Source organism: Homarus americanus, unplaced genomic scaffold, assembly GCF_018991925.1.
Source record: "Homarus americanus isolate GMGI-L3 unplaced genomic scaffold, GMGI_Hamer_2.0 scaffold36022, whole genome shotgun sequence".
NCBI lineage: Eukaryota > Metazoa > Arthropoda > Malacostraca > Decapoda > Nephropidae > Homarus > Homarus americanus.
In genome coordinates, this window is record NW_024710705.1 from 8,969 (window position 1) to 24,720 (window position 15,752).

The window sequence follows — 15,752 nt, forward strand, 5'->3', positions numbered from 1 at the left end:
GGACACTAGACCCCAGGCACCAGGACACTAGACCCCAGACACCAGGACACTAGCCCCAGGCACCAGGACACAGCCCCAAGACACCAGGACACTAGACCCCAAGACACCAGGACACTAGCCCCCAAGACACCAGGTCCTGGGCACCAGGACACTAGACCCTAGGCACCAGGACACTAGACCCCAGACACCAGGACATCAGCCCCCAGGCACCAGGACACTAGACCCCAGACACCAGGACACTAGCCCCAGGCACCAGGACACTAGACCCCAGGCACCAGGACACTAGACCCCAGGCACCAGGACACTAGGGCCGAGGCACCAGACCACTAGCCTCCAAGACACTAGACCCCAGACACCAGGACACCAGGCACCCGGACACTAGACCCCAGGCACCAAGACACTAGCCCCCAGGCACCAGGACACTAGACCCCAGACACCAGGACACTAGACCCCAGACACCAGGACACTAGACCCCAGGCACCAGGACACTAGATCCCAGGCACCAGGACACTAGATCCCAGGCACCAGGACACTAGACCCCAGGCACCAGGACACTAGACCCCAGGCACCAGGACACTAGACCCCAGACACCAGGACACCTAGACCCCAAGGCACCAGGACACTAGATCCCAGACACCAGGACACTAGACCCGACACCAGGACACTAGACCCCAGGCACCAGGACACTAGATCCCAGGCACCAGGACACTAGACCCCAGGCACCAGGACACTAGACCCCAGGCACCAGGAACACTAGGACCCCAGGCACCAGGACACTAGACCCAGGCACCAGGACCAGCTAGACGGTAGTCTCGTAGTCCACGCGCACCACGTCGTCGCCAGAATGGGCCTCTTGTCACCATGAGTCCTTATCCGGGGGATGAGAAAGTCCTGCGTGGTGCTCTTCAGTCCGTGGCTGTTGTTGGTCACCACGGACTCTGCGTCCTTTTGTTCTTGGACGCGTCGCCGGTGCATGACGACAGCCACCAGCAGGGCCACTAGGATATGAAGAGCACTATGGAAGCGGCGAGGTACACCCAGGGAAGGGCGGCTAAAGACCGCACGCCCCCGCGCCCTCGTCCAGACCTGAGGGCAGTGGATGTTCTGTCACACCACAGGTCTGCTGGAAGACAAGCTTGGATTTCCGGGCACCTGTGAGGGCAGAGATCCACGCCCACAGGTGAGAGTGGCGCCGTTTGCATGGGTCTCCACACCCCTATCCAGGTGATCATTCTGCCGGTGGAGTTGCCGACATACTCCACCACCAGGTCACGTGACTCTTGCTGTTGCTTCCGTTGGCGGTGGCGTCCTCTCTTCTGGTACTCCAGCTGTTGTTGGTGGTAGTAGTAGTTACTCTGGCCGATGTTCATGTTGACGGAGGTGTTCCAGAGGTCGGTGGCAGCCAGTTCCTCCATCATCGTCTGATTAGGGCCGTGCCAGCCACTGCTAAATACGTGGGCGTAGTTGTTGTTTTGGTCAGGGCAAATGGAGGCTAAGGGCGTTAATCCACCAACCGCGTACACGTTTATTCGCGATGAACCATCACAGTTGGTCTCTGAGGCGCTGAACCCTCGCACGCGAAGGAAGAGGAAAGAGCCGTCAGCAGCCGTGACTAAACGAGGGAGGGCCGAGCAGTGGTTCCCGCGGGTGACACCGACAGTGAAGTTGCCGTGACGCCCCGCCAGATGTCGAGTGTCCTGCTCACACTCTTTGTTAGAAAACCTTACTGGCGTCAACAATGGAGTAATCCCCCTCCAGGAAATAGTCGTTGTAGTCACTTGACGGTGTCATGACTGGGATGCTGAAGATGATCTGGATCTCATTAGTATAGGAGATGAGGACGAAGGGCTGCTCGTGAGAAATGTTACAGAGACAAGCACGAATGAGAGGCACTCCTTCCCACGGCCTCTCTCTCATCCAGATGGCTGGCTTGTCTGCAGCACCATCGTGTGAACATTCGTATCGCCTGGAGGAATGTTTGAACAGAGTGCCACAGCTGGAACCCATCCGCGAACGTATGATCCTCAGAACTATCCGCTCGTCGGGCTCAGCCACAAAGGTGTAGACACAGCGAAGTTTTCGGACGCCGCCACGACCAAACAGGAAAACGTCTGTGGGAGGCGAATAGGCGATCTGGTTGCATGGTGAAGGTTCTGTCACAACGACCTCCTCCAGGGGTCGAGACGCCCCACTGGCGTTTATCTACAACCTAACGAGCCAGGAACTCCACATGTGCTGGAGCTGTGCCTGCTGCATACCTGAGGGAGAGTGTGAGAACTGGAGAGTTGGAGATGTAGCTTTCTCCTGGCAGACATGGCGCTGTGTGTTGTCCTGGAGCGTGGACGCCACTACACACCCTCGGCAACCTGTCTGGACGACAGAATTCACCCATTATTGACAGAGATGTTACATTTTCCTCTGTTACGTTCATGGTATTGTTCACGATACTGTCCATCATGGTGACGGTGGACTCTGTCGGTTCTAATAGGTTGTCTCCTTCTGTGATAGTGAGTGTGTTGCAGTGGGAGGGCGTCGGCATCTCTGGATGCAGGATGTGGCGATAATGCAGGAAGTAGAGCCACACCACCTCTGTGCTGCCAGCCAGGAGACGCCACGTGCAGGTAGTGTTAGGTAAGAGTGAGTGTACAGGTGACTGTACATACCCGCTGCGCTGGCCACGACTACTTACCATGTAGTCACAAGTCGACCCTTCACGGATATAAGCTGTTGACTCGCGGTCAACAAACTCAACCTCGACATCCAACTCGAAGCCGAATGTTCGACGACGAGGAGAGTCTTGGAATGGGAAGTCAAACGGTGAGGCGGAAGAAGGAGAAGACTGGGACCACTGGAAGTTATGCCAGTAAGAGGAGCTCCTCCTTTGCATACAGTGGCCAAGATGGGTGCTCCAGTACTGTTGCCATCATAGGCCACCAGGTAGTCGTACAGCACGTGACAGGCGGACCCCACCTGGAGTTTCCGTTCCCTCGACAAGTGCGGGGCATTGCGGTCCTTGATATAGATGAGGTGTGGATTACGCTGACGGACCCGGATCAGTGCCACCTTCCCGTCTGGCACTCTCGTCTGCCGGATGTGGTAGTAACACGTCAGGTTCCTCGGATACATCCCGGGAAAGTTAGGCGACTGAACCTTACAGTTCTTCTTGTCACAGTTCTCGAATTCCTTGTCACAGAAAGTGTTGGGCACGTCCTCCCCTCGGTAACTGGGACTGTAGGGCGCCCCGTAGCGGAGTATCGCCCGCTCCCTTCTCAGGAACTTGTAGGAGAGACTGAGCATGACAGTATCCTGAGGGGAGAACGCCGGTGGGTCTACCGTCGTCATCGCTGAGGCTGAAAACCCGGAGCATGACAGTGACGGCAGAGGACTCGGAGTAGAAGACGTTGTGGCCCCAGGACGTCCCGCACCAGTACCCGGAGTTGAGAGGGCGACTCAGCTCCTCGATCTGCATGTAACCGTCAGGGCAGCCGGAGGTGGTGTGGGAGACAAACCTGGGGAAGAAGACAACATGACAGTGAGGATGGTGAGGGAAAGCTGCCCAAATACAATACATACGTCCATACGCACATTCACACACTTTTAATCAGACTTTTGTTCAACTATTTGTTTTCTATGTTGTATTTTCGCCATTTGTCACCATCTGGGTACAGTTGGGTTTTGTTTTGGGCTCAGTTTAGTAAGTATGAACGCCTTTGGGCGCTTTGGCTATCAAGATTGAACACTTGAACACCCTTATTTATTAATACTGAATATTTCAACGCCGCCAGTTATCAACACCGAATATTTTTAACACACAACTATCTGGCGAAGCTGAACGTCAACAAAACATCTTTACCTACCAACGATGAACATTGCCAACTCTCCGTACCTACTTGCAGTATAATGAACATTTTAATACACAAAGACTAAACATTACCACCACCTCTGCCTGTCGTCGATGAACAGGTTGCCACACCTCACCTGCCCAGGTTGAACTTGTCGATGCTGAGCTGCACCAAGTCCCCATAGGAGTCCCCTGAAGCGATGAAGGTCAGCTGGCAGAAGTGAGGCAGCGTTCCTCTGTGTGGTCGAGGGATATGGAGGATGTAGGTCGCTCCCACACGCCCATAGTACGTCCTGTTACAGGCTGTGGGGAGAGTAGAGGATAGATGGAGTTATTACAGGCTGGAGAGAGAGAGAGAGAGAGAGCACTACAAACCAATTATCACAAGTATCTACCATACATTATACACAGTTGCACCCATTAAGCTTCTCTGCTTTCATCTACTCCACAAACTACCATAAAAAACCCGATGGAAAAACAGGCGACTCCACTAACAAGGTGAACTGAACCTCATTATAAGCGACTCTGTAGTTACTTACCCACGCTTCGGCCTCACAGTCAGCAGTCAGCCTTAAGAAGACAAATTACCTCAACTTTCGTCATCATTATCCATCAAACTGCAACAACCTCAACCGTGGACAAATCAACGTACCTAACCAAGGCTCCTGGTAAGAGAAGTTTAATATATTTGATGAAGTATCCAACAGATTTACCCAACCCAACCCAACCCAACCCAACCCAACCAGAACCTAACCCAACCCAACCCAACCCAACCCCAACCCCAACCCAACCCCAACCCCAACCCAACCCAGCCCCAACCCCAACCCAACCCAACCCAACCCAACCCAACCCAACCCCAACCCAACCCCAACCCCAACCCAACCCAGCCCCAACCCAACCCCAACCCAACAGCCCCAACCCAACCCAACCCAACCCAACCCAACCCAACCCAACCCAACCCAACCCAACCCAACCCAACCCAACCCAACCCAACCCAACCCAACCCCAACCCAACCCAACCCAACCCCAACCCAACCCAACCCAACCCCAACCCAACCCAACCCAACCCAACCTAACCAACCCAACCCAACCCAACCCAACCCAACCTAACCAACCCAACCCAACCAACCCAACCCAACCCAACCCAACCCAACTCAACTCAACCAACTCAACCCAACCCAACCCAACCCAACCCAACCCAACCCAACCCAACCCAACCCAACCCCAACCCAACCCAAACCCAACCCAACCCAACCCAACCCAACCAGAACCTAACCCAACCCAACCCAACCCAACCCCAACCCCAACCCAACCCCAACCCCAACCCAACCCCAACCCCAACCCAACCCAACCCAGCCCCAATCCAACCCAACCCAACCCAACCCAACCCAACCCAACCCCAACCCAACCCAACCCAACCCAACCCAACCCAACCCAACCCAACCCAACCCCAACCCAACCCAACCCAACCCAACCCAACCCCAACCCAACCCAACCCCAACCCAACCCAACCCAACCCAACCCCAACCCAACCCAACCCAACCCAACCCAACCCAACCCAACCCAACCCAACCCAACGCAACCCAACCCAACCCAACCCAACCCAACCCAACCCAACCCAACCCAACCCAACCCAACCCAACCCAACCCAACTCAACTCAACTCAACCCAACCCAACCCAACCCAACCCAACCCAACCCAACCCAACCCAACCCAACCCAACCCAACCCCAACCCAAACCAACCCCAACCCAACCCAACCCAACCCACCAACTCACAACCAACTCAACCCAACCCACCAACCCAACCCAACCCAACTCAACCCAACCCAAAGCAACCTAACCCAACGCAACCTCTACCTAACCTAACCAAATTGGAAGGTCTACAAAGCTTCAGTGTTGACCGCGTTATATAGACAAATTACAGCCGGCACCTCTAGAAGTTGGACCACCTCCACTAGAGCTGCCTGGGAAGACTATAAATGCAAAGTCCCCGACGGTGGAATCATAACGAGAGCAAAGGTGCCAAGTATAAAATTTATGACCATGAAATCCCAAGTTAAGGTGGTTTGGTTATCCCGTTCTGAGCGTGTGAGAATTACCTCCCAGAGACCAATCTTTAAGCGGGAAACAGCAGACAACATTCGCAAGGAGCAACTCAACATGAACGTGAAGAAGTGCATTATAACTTTAGTCGTGTGAGTTTATATTCGTGGTGGTGGTGTAGTATGACCCCACAAGGAAACCATCGGATATAACCAACGAACTGTCAAGGATCACAAAAAAAGGCAGGAAAAGACCAGGTATCGTAATCAAGCAGTTAGACCCACAGAACACCTTATCTATACCCAGCGTATGTCATCAAGGCTTCCCTAGTAAAATAAAAATAAACGTATTAATCCATTCTATTAACCACAACGCGATAAACACTCGAACATTATTATTATTATTATTATTATTATAATTATTATTATTATTATTATTATTATTATTATTATTATTATTATTATCGTTATTATTTTTATTGTTGTTGTTGTTATTATATTACGTCATGTTGCAGGTTGTTGAGTAGGGGTGAGGTGTTGTAATTGCAGTAAACAACAGGTGAAAATATTTTTGCCATCTCTCGGGGTTACTCGGTAGTGTCAACAAGAACTATCTTACGACCAACAGCTAATGACCTGAGGAATTTATTTTGGGTATTTTAAGCGCCTGTTGCCATGACGACGACGTAAGATGGGAGACGCTACCAGTCGACAGAAGATGTAAGAGAATAAGGAAGGACAAATGGTCGCCAAGAACCAAATGAGGAAAAGGAAGATAAGGTGTAAGAAGAATGAGACAAAGAAATGGAAGAGGAAAAATATGAAAAACAGAATTAGAGGAAGAGGCGGAAGAGGAAAATAAAAGAAAAAGCTGTAAGGAGACGTAGAAACGGAAGAGAAAATTAAAAAAGAAAAAGGATGAGAGGAAAAGGATTAATAAAAGGAGAACACAACAAAGAACAAGACAATACAACACAAAACGGCAGAAACCAATAAGAGAAAAGCAAGGAACATCACCATAATAAAGAACATCAAAGGCGGCGTACGTGAACAGAAGAACAGCAAAGGCGGCGTACGTGAACAGCAGAACACAACACAACACAGCAGAAGAACAGCATAAACAGACATACGTGAACAGCAGAACACAAGATAGCACAGCAGAAGAACAGCAAAGCAGACATACGTGAACAGCAGAACACAAGATAGCACAGCAGAAGAACAGCAAAGCAGACATACGTGAACAGCAGAACACAAGATAGCACAGCAGAAGAACAGCAAAGCAGACATACGTGAACAGCAGAACACAAGATAGCACAGCAGAAGAACAGCAAAGCAGACATACGTGAACAGCAGAACACAAGATAGCACAGCAGAAGAACAGCAAAGCAGACATACGTGAACAGCCTGAGGGTTCGTCGCTGTTGTCGTCGCAGTCCTTCTGGCCATCACAGTAGCGGTCGAGGCTGACGCATTGTTTACTCCTGCAGGGGAACTCTGCCATGGTACACGCACCCAGCACCGCCCGCACGCCCACACACGCCCACACCACGCCCACCGACCACAGGCGAGCACCCACCCACATGTCCTGCCGGGAGACACAAGAGGGGTGAGTTAGTTATAATAGAGAATTGAGATAATGGGGGTGAGAGAGAAGCGTGATGATGATGATGATACATAGAGATAATGATAAAGAGGTAAGAGAGAGAGATACAAGCACATATATAAATACAGTACATACACAATCTTGTATAAATAATGCTTCAATAATTCTGGGTTACTTTAAATTAATTTTGAATTATGTTAAAATCGGGTTCAGAATTGTTAACGTAATTTTCATATTAATTTTATTAAAGTTAATATCTTTAGGGGGAATTAACCTACAGTCCTCCATCCCTTACATAAATAATAATAATAATAATAATAATAATAATAATAATAATAATAATAATAATGTTGATATACTAATGAATATAAACAAACTCATTGCAGCTGTGATAACTCCTGTCATAGGATGTACTGTACATTACATAGTTCTTTGGTGATATATACCTCAAAATGCTTCTTCACCGTCAAGAAGAACATAGATTGTGCTATTCATAAATACTCTCGCTAGAAAATTTCCACCACATAAGATATTCAAAGTTATGATACAAAAATGTTAGGAAGTGAGATCGTCTTGGTGGTGACGGGAACAATGTAGACACAGATGACAAGATAAGGGTTGAGGCTCCTCTCTACTGCAGGAGGCGAGGCGAGGAGAGGCGAGGCGAGGCAGGGAGGGAGGGAGCGAGGGGGGCTATCAACATCTCTCTTCCCCCCTCCACCATGCTGGGTATATCAGGGACCCCAAAACTGACAGCCTTTATGTAGGGTTCACACCTTGTTCATTGACGCAACGTAATGTAAAAGATAAGAGGCTGGAGATGTGGTGGGGGATGGTGACATGTTGAGGGAGGAAGTGTGGTGTTGTGGTGGGGGAAGTGGTATTGGTGAGGGAGATGTGGTGTGTGAGGGGGATTGTGGTGTTGTGGTGAGGGGGAGTGTGGTATTGTGGTGAGGAGGGGTGGGGAGGTGTGGTGTTGTGGTGAGAGGGGAGGGGAGTGTTGCGGGTACTGGAATAGTTCTGTATGTTGTAAGGAAGTGGTGAGGTAAAGTAAAGTGCAGATAACAAGTCTTTTTACGTGTGAGAAAATCGTGTTTTTTATAGAAAGATGTGAGTATACTGTATATAAACATGAATTTATTGTGAGAAAACTTATATACCGAATAGAAACATATGTGTATAGATTACTTTTGTTTTGAGAATCTTATGAGTTATGATGAAATTATGAGTACAGATAATTATTATTTTTGTTACTTTATTTTACTGTGAAGGAGACGTAAGTGAAGGACATTCTGAGCAGTGTGTGTGTGTGTGTGCGTCCATCCCATCAGTTCCAGTAATTGATCAGTTCCCCCTCCCTTGCCGAGACGTATTGGACCAGCTACAGTCGCTGGTCAGTTACCGCTTGGGTACCCTAAGCGTCTCTCCTCTCTCTCTCTCTCTCAAACAGGGGTGTTGGCTGTCCTCTGCTGACACCACACTACCATAACACAATACCATCACTACAACACCACTACACTACAACATCACCAAAACTATAATACCAAAATTCACAACAATACACCACAACACAACACACCACACCACCACCACAACACCACCACAACACCACCACACCACACCACCACCACAACACCACCACCACAACACCACCACACCACCACCACAACACACCACACCACAACACCACAACACACCACAACACCACCACACACCACCACACCCACCACCACACAACACACCACACCACCACCACCACCACACAACACCACCACCACACCACACCACCACCACAACAACACACCACAACCACAACACCACCACCCACCACACCACCACCACAACCACCACCACAACACACCACACCCACCACCACCACCACACCACCCACCACAACACCACCACCACAACACACCCACCACCACCACCACCACACCACCACACCACCACAACACACCACAACACCACCACCACAACACCACCACCACCACTGACCACACCACCACCACAACGCACCACAACACACCACAACACACCACAACACCACCACCACAACACACCACACCACCACCACCACACCACCACCACACCGCCACCACAACACCACATCTCCACAACACTACCACCACAACAAAACACCATACCACCACAACACCACACCACACCACCACCACAACACCATCTCCACAACACTACCACCACAACAAAACCATACCACCACACCACCACAACACCACATCACCACAACACACCACACCACCACCACAACGCACCACACCACCACAACGCACCACACCACCACCACAACGCACCACAACACCACAACACCACCACCAAACACACCACAACACCACAACACCACCACCACAACACACCACAACACCACCACAACACCACCACATCTCCACAACACACCACACCACCACCACAACACACCACACCACCACCACACCACCACACCACCACCACAACACCACATCTCCAACACTACCACCACAACAAAACACCATACCACCACACCACCACCGCAACACCACATCTCCACAACACTACCACCACAACAAAACACCACACCACCACACACCACCACAACACACCACACCACCACCACAACACACCACACCACCACCACAACACACCACACCACCACCACAACACACCACACCACCACCACAACACATTTCCACAACACTACCACCACAACAAAACACCATACCACCACAACACACCACACCACCACCACAACACACCACGCCACCACCACAACACCACACCTCCACAACACCACCACCACAACAAAACACCATACCACCACACCACACCACCACCACACACCACACCACCACAACACACCACACCACCACCACAACCCCACCACCAGCACAACACACCACACCACCACAACACACCACAACACCACCACAACACCACATCTTCACAACACTACCACCACAACAAAACACCACACCACTACCACAACACCACATCTTCACAACACTACCACCACAACAAAACACCACACCACCACAACACCACACCACCACACCACCACACAAAAAACACCACACCACCACCACAACACCACATCTACAACACTACCACCACAACAAAACACCATACTACCACACCACCACAACACACCACACCACCACCACAACACCACATCTCCAAAACACTACCACCACAACAAAACACCACACCACCACAACACCACACCACCACAACACACCACACCACCACCACAACACACCACACCACCCACCACACACACCACACCACCACAACACACCACACCACCACCACAACACCACCTCACACCACAACCACCACCACAACACCACATCACAACACAACCACCAACACAACACACCACAACACCACCGCAACACCAAGGCCAGTCTCCCTGAGTGTTAGCGAGCGAGACAGAAATACTAATAATCTTACATCTCTCTCGCCGTTAACTGTGAGCCACCGTGACCAACTCCTGCTGCTCTCAATCTTGTGGTTTTTTGGTCCCGTTTTGGTCTTACTCGTGGTCTCTTTTGGTCTCCTTTTTGGTCTTTTTCGTGGTCTATTTGATGGTCTTTTTGGTCTCTGTTTTGGTCTCACTCGTGGTCTTTTATGGTCTGCGTTTTGGTCAGTCTCGTGATCTTTTTGATCTCTGTTTTGGTCTCACTCTTGTGGTCTTTTTTGGTCTTACTCTGTGGTGTTTTTTGGTCTGTTTTGGTCTCACTCGTGGTCTTTTTGGTCTCTGCTTTGGTCTCACTCTTGTGGTCTTTTTGGTCTCTCTTGTTTTGATCTGGTTGTCAGCAGTGTGGTGAAAAACTGTTGGTCTGAGGATGATGGTCTGTTATACGGTCTCAGATAAGGTTGGGTCTGGCTGTTCACAGTATTCGACCAGTTAACTTCAAGGTAACAAACCGAACCGACCAATAGAATTCCAGATAACAAACCGAACCGACCAACAGAATTCCAGGTACAATTGCCAACCAATAGAATTCCAAATAACAAACCGAACCGACCAATAGAATTCCAGGTAACAAATTGAACCAACCAATAGAATTCCAAGTAACAAATCAAACCGACCAATAGACATTGATGATATGGCAATTATCGTGAACGGATAACTAATATCTCCGTTCTGGGCTCCGGCCTTCCGTCCGTCCCACTTTCCGTCTTGTGAAGGAGTAGGAAAAAGGATTGAATGCCAAAGTCGTCCAATGAAGACCTTGATTATATTATCTGATCCTTTAGTCCTTCCGAAGTGGACAGATGTGATTAGATTCTCTGTATGTGATTTGGTGAGAGTAGGTTCACTTGATGGGGGAGGGGTAGGGGGGTAGGGAGGTAGGGGTGAGGGTGTAGGGGTGGGGGTGTAGTGAGGAGGTGAGGGAAGGTGATTAAGGGTGTAGGAAGTGTGTATTTTGGGTTGAGCCTTAAGGTGTGTAGGGGAGGAAGTAGTGTAGAATTAGGGGGGTGGGTGTAGTGTGGAATGTGGAAGGGTGATCAGGAAGTGTGGATTGTGGGGTAGATTGGAGTGTGGAGTGAGAAATAGAATGCTTGTGTGTGTGTGTGTGTATGTGTGTGTGTGTGTGTATGTGTGTGTGTGTACACAACACACACATACATAATTGTGTGTGTGTGTGTGTGTGTGTGTGAGTGAATATTTAAGTTGTGTGTGTATGTTTGTATGCATATGTGTATCCCCCCTGTATGTTTGTATGTGCCTATGTATAGATTTTTTTATAGATTTGTATACAGTATTTATGTCTGTATGTTGGTGAACGTTTGTATGTCTTCACCTGTCACATATACAACGTCTCCCACACACACCTCATCCTTATAGTAACTCCTCACCTGTCAGTTTTCACAAGGTACAGCCACAGGTAAAACAGTTTCACCAACAACTACACCCAATGGGCTTAATATTTTCTTCAAGACGTGAGATCCAAAATGCCCAGATGTCCTCAATAGTTTTCCTGGGAATGTGGACACCTGCAGGACACACGACAGCTGGAAGTGAGTTTCGGGAGGTTCTCAAATGATCGCTAGAATATTGAAAGCAGCTCAGTGTAGGATAACATAAACAGACTCTCATGCAGTTGTGGAGTGGAGCTTGTAGTGGAGTTAGTTGAGGCCTTGACAAGTCGACTCAAGAGGTAAACACACACACACACACACACACACACACACACACACATTATGAATCCTCGTGTGTTATGGTCTTTTCTTGTTCTGATGTACCGTCACATTACGGTGTCGTATCTCGCTTTAACTACACCGTCCCCAGCTGCTGCCTCTGTTATTGTTGTTCTAAGTTTTATGTATACAAGAATGCTGAGGTGTGTGTGTGTGTGTGTGTGTGTGATGTTTTTCTCTTAGTAATGTTTCCAAAACACCCGACAAACACAGACACAATACCTGAATGAAATAAGTTAATGAGTTAGATGGAAAGTGAACAAGAACTGAGTTATGCTTAGGTTTAACAGGTTCACAGTTTCTTAGCCTATGAGTGACTGTTTAGGAAGTATAAACAAAGAGACTGTTTATATGCACCAGCTGGGCAGTAAACACATCGAGAGACAGTGTTCGTCCAATCAGGTGACCGGTATAAACACTATGAGAAAGGTTACACCTTGCAACTGGGCAGTTAACAACAGTGAGGGAGACAATGTTTACACGCCCCGGCAAGTACCCGCCACTTCCCACAATGTATCACTCGACCTTCACAGTGACCCACAAACGTTCGCTCAGCCACTTGCCTGATGAGATTTGGGAATATATTTTTTTTCCATGCATCCCAATACCTTTTATTCAAATTTTGCAAATGGTTCCATAATTCAATGGTTTTTATTTTCAAATCCCGAGCGGGCTTTCACCGGCTTGTGTGTGGGGAAAAAATATAGGTATTATTATTAGTTTTTTTACCTATCCGGGAGTTTGTGATATAAATGAGGGTTCTTTAACGTTATAAATATGGTCCCTATATTTTTAGTGAGTTTAAAGTCCGTCTACATGTCTGTCTGTCTGTCTGTCTGAATTTCTACGAGTACAGGTATGTGTTCGGTATAAGTTTATTTTATCTGTTCATATTATCTATCTATCCGTTCATCGGCCACCTCTTCCACCGGCCCTCTACTTCGGCCCTCTCCACCCGGCCCTCTTCCCTGGTCCTCCCCTTGCCCTCTCCCCCCTCCCCGACCCTCTCCCCCCCGCATCACCCCGCCTCCCGCCCTCTCCCCTGACCCTCTCCTTGGCCCTCTCCGCATCCCTCTCCCTTGGCCTTCTCCCCGTCCTGGCCTCTCCCTTGACCCCTTCTCCCCCCCCGGCCCTCTCCTCCAGCGGTCGTCCCTCCAACGTCGTGTTTTACAAGTGTCATCGCCATTGCGTAATGTACAAGGAAGAGACGGTTTATGTGTCGTCGTGTTTTACAAGTGTGTCGTGTTTTATGCGTCTCGTTATTAAGTGTGTCGTGTTTTATGCGTCTCGTTATTAAGTGTGTCGTGTTTTATGCGTCTGTTATTATGTGTCGTGTTTATGCGTCTCGTTATTAAGTGTGTCGTGTTTTATGCGTCTCGTTATTAAGTGTGTCGTGTTTTATGCGTCTCGTTATTAAGTGTTCGTGTTTTATGCGTCTCGTTATTAAGTGTGTCGTGTTTTATGCGTCTCGTTATTAAGTGTGTCGTTTTTATACGTCTCGTTATTATGTGTCGTGTTTATATGTCTCGTTATTAAGTGTGTCGTGTTTTATGCGTCTCGTTATTATGTGTCGTGTTTATGCGTCTCGTTATTAAGTGTGTCGTGTTTTATGTCTCGTTATTAAGTGTCGTGTTTTATGCGTCTCGTTATTAAGTGTGTCGTGTTTTATGCGTCTCGTTATTATGTGTCGTGTTTTATGTCTGTTATTATGTGTCGTGTTTTATGCGTCTGTTATTAAGTGTGTCGTGTTTTTATGTGTCTCGTTATTATGTGTCGTGTTTTATGCGTCTGTTATTAAGTGTGTCGTGTTTATGCGTCTCGTTATTAAGTGTGTCGTGTTTTTATGTCTTGTTATTATGTGTCAGGTTTATAAGTGTGTCGTTTAGTATTCAGTGTGTCGATCCGTTTGTCCTGTTATGTCCTTGTGTGTGTGTGTGTGTGTGTGTGTGTGTGTTGCGGACAAGGAACCTTCAACTTGTATTTTAATTCCCAAACTAAGAATTTGCATTGATTAGGTTACAATAGGTTAGGTTAGGTTAGGTTAGGTTAGGTTTGGCTAAAGTCCGTCGAAACCGAGGCCAGAGCCACTCTCAGGGCTCGAGACGCATCACCAATAAGTAATAAATCAGTGGACTCGATTATCAAACGTTCGTATACAGACAATTTCTCCCGTAAGTGTTGCTGAACTGGCTACATAACTTGAGACACAACACGTAAGATGAACCATAATGGGCGTCAAAATTAGACCTGGTATACGAAGAATGGCTCCTAATTGGTTTTAAAATCATAATCGATAACTTTATTAAATCGCATCAAAATTAGACGCGACACAGAATGAGGCCGAAATTATAATAGAGTGAACCCTAACTGAGGCACATAATGAGATGGGGCTATGAAGATTTTAGGGCCTATTAGAACTGGGGCCCAATACAACTTAGGGACTATATTAGACTGATACCCATTAATACTTGGAGGTATTAAGACTGGGGTCCACTTAACTAGCCACTATACTTGATACAACTTAACTTTCTTAGTAATAAACAACAAAAATAACAACACACACACACACACACACACACACACACACACACACACACACACACACACACACACACACACACACACACACACACACACACACACACACACACACACACACACACACATACGATCACGGAAACACTACATAATAACACTTTTACACATCAGTATATATTATATGCACATATATAGATACACAAACAATCTCAAACGCATATACACCTTCCTCTACACTCATACACAGCATCTTTACACCCCTACACTACACCTACACCCCCACACAACAGCTATACCCACTACCCATAAAAATACCTTCCTTTACACTCTTACACAACACCTACACCCCTACACTACACCCACACCCCTACACCACACCCTACACCCCACACCACACTTACACCCCCACACAACAGCTACACCCACCACCCATAAAAAATACCTTCCCTCTACACCCTACACAACAGCTACACCCCCTATACAACAGCTACACCCCTACACTACACTTACACCCCCACACAACACCAC

General features: G+C 48.4%; 2 protein-coding genes across 2 annotated transcripts in view; both read right to left on the minus strand.

Moving 5' to 3' along the window:
- Positions 1-998: 998 nt before the first annotated feature.
- LOC121863889 lies at positions 999-3,126 on the minus strand. Its single transcript, XM_042363159.1, has 4 exons — positions 2,890-3,126; positions 2,215-2,848; positions 1,728-2,111; positions 999-1,492 (listed from the first exon to the last, which is right to left on the minus strand). The coding sequence occupies exons 1-4, from the start codon at positions 3,124-3,126 to the stop codon at positions 999-1,001; spliced, it is 1,749 nt and encodes a 582-aa protein (XP_042219093.1).
- Positions 2,838-15,752, minus strand: part of LOC121863135 — a 48,274-nt gene continuing 35,359 nt past the window's right edge. The window contains exons 2-4 of the mRNA XM_042362010.1: positions 7,280-7,469; positions 3,979-4,144; positions 2,838-3,509 (exon numbers count right to left, since the gene is read on the minus strand). Of these exons, the coding sequence (XP_042217944.1) occupies positions 3,188-3,509; positions 3,979-4,144; positions 7,280-7,466 (675 nt within the window). The 5' untranslated portion in view covers positions 7,467-7,469 and the 3' untranslated portion in view covers positions 2,838-3,187. The remainder of the gene's footprint in view (positions 3,510-3,978; positions 4,145-7,279; positions 7,470-15,752) is intronic.